Source organism: Mesocricetus auratus, unplaced genomic scaffold (genome assembly GCF_017639785.1).
Source record: "Mesocricetus auratus isolate SY011 unplaced genomic scaffold, BCM_Maur_2.0 Super-Scaffold_100676, whole genome shotgun sequence".
In the NCBI taxonomy this organism is placed as follows: Eukaryota; Metazoa; Chordata; class Mammalia; order Rodentia; family Cricetidae; genus Mesocricetus; species Mesocricetus auratus.
In genome coordinates, this window is record NW_024429266.1 from 120,224,393 (window position 1) to 120,231,910 (window position 7,518).

The window sequence follows — 7,518 nt, forward strand, 5'->3', positions numbered from 1 at the left end:
GGCCAGCCCGAGATGAATGCTAAGTGCGTGTAGTCATATTTGGCACATAGTAAGCATTCAGTAAAGACCAAATTTACTGTATGTATTCCATCTTGGTTTTTTCTTCTTCAAAACAGGGTGTCTCTTTTAACTTTGAACTCACTGGCTAGCTGAGGAAAGCATTCTGTTCCCCTTTCTTTGACCTCCAAAGTACTAGGATTACAGGGTGTGCAACCATTGCCTGCACAGCCAGTGTTGGAAGTTGTTATTACAACACTCTGGGTCCTTACATTAACTGGGAAGGCAAAGGTGCTTGAGTCTCATTCTACTTTGCCCCTTAAACTGATCAGGATCTTCCTGGGGTGCCTGCCTCTATCTTAACAGGGCAGCTCAGGGTACCCATCAAAGTCAATTACTTTGATTTCAGGACTAAACTTGTTGTCAGGTCTGGTGATTGAGGCCTGTAATCCTACTACTTGGGTTGAGTCAGAAGGATTTAAAGGTTCAAAGTCACCTGGTTAACTTAGCAAATAACCTGGCCGAAAATAGAAAGTAAAACTAGGGGGCAGGTCAGCAAGATCACTTCCCTAACGCTGGCGGTGCTTGCATTCAGTCCCCAGTACCACAGCACCCGCAGAACAGAGCTGAGAATAAACCTCCCGTTTTTTCTAATGGCATTCTGAATTGCTGACTTGGAAGTAAGCAGGCTTTGGCAGTTGTATCTGATTATATGTAAACCAAGATCAAACCATCTCCAGTTTTAATCTTTACTGAAAAGTATCTTAAAGGCCCCCATGGTTTTTTTATTGTGTGCATTGTTTTCTGTAACAATCAGGGAAGTGACAAAACTGTAATCCTCACAGCTAAGTTGCTCCTTCCTTCTAGTTACTGCAGCTAAAGGAGCGGTATTACGCTATTGAAGTTGATCCTTTTCTCACTGTGGAGGAGAAGTTCCCTTACATGGTGGAGTGGTGAGTGCGGGTGCAGGGAAGTGCTAAGATAAAAGCTGTGGCTTGTTTTCCCCCTCTCGTGTTTACAGAGATACACAGATAATGAAGCAGAAAAAACTTAGTGACTTAACAGCTTGTGATTTGTCTCAAGATGGCATGCAGTGAGAGTAAATAAAAAGTCTGTCGCATAAGTCCTAAAGCCAGATCTAAGAACAAAGAATAAGAAATGGGGTCCACACCACACCGCCCCAATGGCTGTGCTCATCACAGCCCAGCATTCGGGGAGACCACGTGAGAGCTTTGTGTGGAGGCTCCGGGACTAGACAAACCTTGGCAGATGAAGAGGTGCAGAGGATTCCGTCCACCAGTCCCTCTGGGAAGCATCCCAGGAAGTGGAAAATGCTTTGATTTGAGCCAGGAATATTCCCAGTAGCTATCAGTGGAGCGTGGTCAGGTCACCTGTGGGAAAAGAGACCTTCTCTGCCTACCTGTAGAATCAAAACTGGAGTCAGTTTTGGAGAAACGTACAAGGATTGATTTCTGGGTGGAGAAAGGCCTGTGTGCAGTTAGGTTTATGGCAGGGGTGGTAAGCTCCAGTCCCTGAGGCACCTGGTGTAATCCCAGACTTTCCAGCTGAGGCAGAGGGCTTGTTTCAAGGTTGCATGGTGAGGGCACTCTAGCATTAAGATGTCTCACAAGAGGAAGGAGATGGGAAGCTGACAAAGGAAGGGGTCGGGACAGTTAAAGAATTTCTCAGCTTATGTCAGAAAGGAGAAAGCAGCTTGTCAGCCCGGGTTAGACTGAGTCTCAGCTGTAGACTGAGGAAAGGCTTGCAGATGTTTCTGTGTTGTCCTCACTGACATGTTTACAGGGAGCCTGCATCTGTGACACCTGGGACATTCGGGAAGGACACCATCACACATTTTAAGCTCTTCAGGGTCAGAGTTAAGTCCACATAGTAAGGACCAGCAGCCATGATCTCATTCACACTCAGGAATGCTGTCAATAAAGATAATAGTTTTCATATTTTAACGGTTATCTTTCCCCTCTGGTCATAATCTCCAGGTATACTAAGTCACATGGTTTGCTTGTTGAACAAGGCATACCAAAAGCCAAACTTAAAGAGATTGTGGCAGACTCTGATGTGATGCTCAAGTAAGTCTCCCGGGTTTTGTTGCTTTTATTGTCTACATAATTAACTGCTGCTGTGTATATTCAGTTACATGTTTCATTAAAATAAGTTATCACAGTATTCCATAAAACAAGTAAAATATAGCAGTGTCACAGAATGAATTGTGCTGAAGTAAGAACATTCTAGGTTAGAGCTGTTAGGGTTTAGGGTGTAGCTCAGTTAGCAGAGTGCCTGTCTAGCACACCCACAACTCTTTGTTTGGTCCCAGCACTGAATAAAACTGGGAACTTTAAAACAGTTTTTTTAAAACCTGGGCAATAGAGACAGGAGGATCCTGAATGAAACAGCAAGTCTGAGGCTAGCTTGGGATACATGAAACCCTGTCTTTAAAAAAAAAAGTTTTCATTTAGATTTGGGAAGAGCATTGTAAGATTTAAGTTATTTGTATTTCCTTTCTCCACAATTTTACAAAATTTTAAGAATGATGTGCAGACTTACGTTACCATTACAATTTTCAAGTTCTTTAGGAAGTCAGTTTTGAATGCCACAGCAGCAGGACCTCAGGCGGGTGGGTGGCCTTCCAGCTCACCCCAGTGGGCTTTTCGAAGTATGATTTCACCCCTTGGGTTTTTTTTTTTTTTTTTGGTTTTTCGAGACAGGGTTTCTCTGTATTGTTTTGGAAGCTGTCGGTCCAGCCTGGCCACGAACTCACAGAGATCCGCCTGCCTCTGTCTCCCGAGTGCTGGGATTAAAGGCGTGTGCCACCACTGCCCGGCTCACCCCTTGTTTTTAATGGTGTAAATTACTGGCTTCTATCCATGCTTGCTGTAAGTCGAAAACATCTAACTTGTACTGTTAGAACTGGTAGCAGGGTTAAGAGTCATCTGTTGATGTGGTCGTTGTTTTGGAGTGAGAATACAATTTGTAAAAATAGAGATTTTTTAGTTTATACCTTCTAAATAACATTAACACTGTCTCCACTCACAGGGAAGGATATGAGAATTTCTTTGGTAAACTTCAACAGCATGGTATCCCTGTGTTCATATTTTCCGCTGGTATTGGTGACGTGCTTGAAGAAGTTATCCGTCAAGCTGGAGTTTATCATTCAAATGTCAAAGTAGTATCCAACTTCATGGATTTTGATGAAAATGTAAGAATATGAAATCATTCCTTAAGGCTAATATTCAATCTGAAATATTTTAATCATATAAATGTGCATATTCTTTATTAATATCAGGTAGACATTCATTAAATTAGACATTGCTGATAGGCTATTAATAGGATTCATTCATTTGCTTTCTCAGTGTTGTATGTGTATTTTATGCCCTCCTTAAAGTTCTATTAACCAGTTACTATTAAAATTCACAAAACTTACATGACAATAATTTAACGGTGCAACCCTGAAGACTACCTCTTAAGTGGGAAAAAGATGAATAATACTGGCATTTTCTGAATGAGTATACTGTAAAGTGTTCTGGGCATGTTGAAGAATGATGTCATCCCAGCATTCAGAAGGCTGAGGTTAGGGTAATACGCTCAAAGCCTGGGCTACATAGTCTCAAGCAAAATAAAAAAACAAAGCAGTAAAAAACATAAAATAGAATCCTTTGGCTAGGAACAAAGTGAAAAGCCAAAGTTGAATTCTTGACTAGCTGAGTTTTATTGTTTAAAGTAGAGAATATGCAGTTTTTTGGAGCCCTTCCTATCTGTCCCAAGTGTGATGGATTCTGTGTTTTGAAATCAAGTCAGAGACAAATTTAAAGACATGAAAATACTGGCAGCTGTTTAGAATCATAAAATGTGAAGGTCTAACAAACAGAATTTGTAAAACCCGTCATTTCAAGCCAGAAAGATGGCTCAGTGTGTAAGTGCTTCCCAACAAGCCTGACACTGGTGTTCCCCGGTGCACAGGGCAGAAGGAGAGGGCCAGCTCCTGAAAGTAACCCCACCCTCCAAACATTGACTGCCATGTGTGCCTGCATACGGATGCATACCGTGATCAATGTAACAAACATTTTTAATAGGGAGTGCTGAAAGGATTCAAAGGAGAACTAATTCATGTATTCAACAAACACGATGGTGCCTTGAAGAATACGGACTATTTCAGCCAACTGAAAGACAACAGCAACATCATTCTGCTGGGGGACTCCCAAGGAGATTTGAGGATGGCAGATGGCGTCACCAACGTTGAAAACATTCTGAAAATTGGGTATCTGAATGACAGAGTGAGTGTGCAGTGCTGTAGTTAAGTTTTTAAATTTAAGATGAAACATTGTAATTAACTGCCAAAGGCATGTGAAGACGTTGTTTTTCTGGCCTACTTTGGCAGTGATTAGAGATGAGAAGCACAGACCTGTGTGAAGTGTGGAGGTCACATTCTCAAAGGGGCAGTAGCAGCACTCCCTAGTCCTGAGCACCGGAAAGTCAGAACCAGCGGGGTGGAAAGAAACTGTCTAGGGAGAATCTAAGTCTGAGGACTGTCATACCAGCAATCAGGCGGCTGAGGCAGGACCACTCAGAGTTAACGACCAGGGGAAACTTATACAGAAAGACCCTGTCTCAAAAAATTAAAATCTTAATCAGAAACAAAATGATTTCCTTTAAAAAGAATTTGAGAATATTTATATTTCAAAACTTTTATGAAATTAGATTTATATTCTACAGATCTAACACTGTGAGGTTAAAGAGGTTAAAATGGAAATTATTTGCCTTTCTCTGCATGTTAATTTTATTTTTGTTCTTCCGTTGATTAGGTGGACGAGCTTTTAGAAAAATACATGGACTCTTACGATATTGTTTTAGTAAAAGAAGAATCATTGGAAGTCGTCAACTCAATTTTACAAAAGACATTGTAAGCAAACAGTTTGAGAGAAGACGTCTCCCACAGGTCAGCTGAAACAAGCACTGGCCATCTTGAGGAAAGACTCTTATTTATAATACATTCTTGCTCTTGGACTCCCCTTCCCCTCCTATGGGCGTCCTCTGATCTCCAGGTGTGTTGGACCTGCAAACTGCAGCCCTTCTTCCGCCTCCATCACAATACTACAGATTGTCTAAGCAATTAAAAACCATCTTGAGGCAAATCAGACAAAGAACTCCTTGTCCCAAGTGAATTCTGTAGTTTGGTGTTCTGCAGTTTCTGGGCCCTTTACCAGGTGAGCGTGGAGGCTCAGAGCCACTGTCTCAGTGATTTTAACCACTGCCAGTTTTGTAATTTGGGTGGAGTGTGATGACACCATCTTCTGAAATTGTGTTTTGTTTGGTTATTCTGTCTGAAAAAATATTTGTCAGGGAAGTCCGGCACTTTGTACCTGAAAAACCATTGGTGTCTATATCACTAACATTACAAATATTCTGTGTGAAACACTGAAAATAAACCTGAAATGGAAAGCTTTTTTAAACTCTGCTGTTGAGATATTCAGCCTGTCATAGCGGCATCTGTCTGTCATCCTGGCACATGGGAAACAGAGGCAGGAGAATTAAGAATTTAAGGTCAGTCTCAAGTCAGACCAGCCTTGGCTACATGAGATAGAGGGACAAAAACAAACAAACAAAAACTATTCGGCAAATATTTATATTTATTGAGCACTGCCATATTTTTTCTTCTTGGTTACTTTCATCAGTGATACATAAATCCTAATCTCTGTCATAGTGGATTTTTACATTAATCCTACTTTCAAAGTAATCTTAAGTCTAAGCATAGAAAACTATTGCTGGAAAAATTTAACTTGTCCTTCAAAAATACTGAGGACCATGAAAACTCTCTTCTTTTATTGAACACAAGAAAAGAGTTCCTTGTAAAAGTTTCAGAAACAAAATATAGCTGAATATGTTAGTTAGTTAGTTTTCTATTGCTGTGATGACACAAGGCAGCCACGTCCACTTAGAGGAGAGAGTGCGGATTTGGGCTTTTTCAGTTCTGGGAGTTGGCCTTCCTGTGGTGAAGCAGAGGCAGCTGTAGCAGGAGGGGCCGCAAGCCCACAGCAGAGGAAACACACCAGCAATGGCGGGAGTCTTCGGACTCTCAAAACCCTCCCACTTAGGGACCAAGTATTCAAATGACCAAGACATCTCATCAGACCATCACACTGGGTCCCTGGAGGGCGGGGAGTGACTAAGTAATGCAAGGTTAGAGCCTTCTCCAGTCTCCATTCCACAGGGTTTAGTTCCCACTGTGGTACATTTGGTCCTGACTATAACATTTGAACTTCAATGAGAACAACCACGTGGGTTGCTGATGGCCACCAAGAGTGGTCTGCTTGGGCTGACCATTCATTGTGAAGAGCAGTCTCTAGTCCAACCAGATGGGACAGAAAGGCAAGTTAAACGATAGAAACCCTCTTATCCTGATCATCCATGTTTTTAATTTTTTAATAATATGTGAAGGGGCAAAAGTATTTAATAAGTATTTCCAAGTAAACTCAGAAGTAGACAGTAAGCTTGCTGTGCTAGCAAATATGGACAGTCCCAGCAGCTTGGAAGGCTGAGCCCACACCAGCCCTTGAATCTGCCAGGTTCAAGACTAGCCTGGGCAACATAGCAAGACCCCATCTCAAGTAAAAAATTTTTAAATGTAAACCCGTGGGCTCAAAGTATTGTGCAGTTTTAACATTTTTAAACGTTTACAAGGTTCCTAGTTCAATGCCCACAACCACATTTTTAAAACTAAATTGTAGACAACATGGTATAAGCATATCAGGACTGCCCAGAAGGCTTTCGAGTATAATCAGTAATCTAATGATAATAACACTTCATTCTTATATTAGGATCAGGTCCTGCCCAGCTAGGTCCTAGAAGTCTAACTGGGGTGACAAAAAGATGATGAAAGGACAGACACACACAGAAAAGCTGGAGACGCACCTCCTACTAGGCAACAACAGAGCTGTTTACATGTACGGCACAGGAAGACTAGCTAGTCTCAGCAGGAGGTGTCTGTAGAGGAGCAGTCCCAGGCTGTAAACATCCAGGAGGAGGAAGATGCAGTCAATGCTGTAAACTGTGGGTCTGCAGTCCACCCAGAGAAGACTGCCAATCCCCATGGGTCTGGGGCATTGGGGTCCTTACCAATAAGGCACATTCACTCAGGGTTTCATCTACTCCTACACTCATTTGGAGTTTCCTCCACGCCCCACAACTTCTCATACTGGCTATTTCCAAAGGGCTTTATACTATGCTTCCATAAATAACATATATTGTCTGTAAAGAATACTGAAGTTAATGGGTTAGATATGGCAATGGATACAGACAATGCACTCTGCAACAGGAGTTTGAGGTCAGCAGCTTAGGCTATGTAATAACTTTGTGTCGCAAAAATAATGAAGATAAGAGCTGCATTCTTTTTTTTTAAGTGCTAGGGACCAAACCCAGGGCTTTCGCCAGGGTGGGAATCTATGTTCTAAGCAGGATGCAGCCCCCAGTTTGGTTAGGTCACTTCAGTCATAATAACAGGTGTCCTAG

The 7,518-nt window shown here is 41.9% G+C and overlaps 1 protein-coding gene across 5 annotated transcripts in view; it reads left to right on the forward strand.

The window, feature by feature from the left end:
• Positions 1-5,462, forward strand: part of Nt5c3a (5'-nucleotidase, cytosolic IIIA) — a 38,792-nt gene extending 33,330 nt beyond the window's left edge. For all 5 annotated transcript variants that reach the window (XM_005087411.4, XM_013126232.3, XM_005087412.4 and 2 more), the window contains 5 exons: positions 865-950; positions 1,995-2,084; positions 3,049-3,211; positions 4,086-4,286; positions 4,815-5,462. In XM_005087411.4, coding sequence (XP_005087468.1) covers positions 865-950; positions 1,995-2,084; positions 3,049-3,211; positions 4,086-4,286; positions 4,815-4,916 — 642 coding nt within the window. In that variant the 3' untranslated portion in view covers positions 4,917-5,462. The remainder of the gene's footprint in view (positions 1-864; positions 951-1,994; positions 2,085-3,048; positions 3,212-4,085; positions 4,287-4,814) is intronic.
• The last annotated feature ends 2,056 nt before the right edge of the window (positions 5,463-7,518 follow it).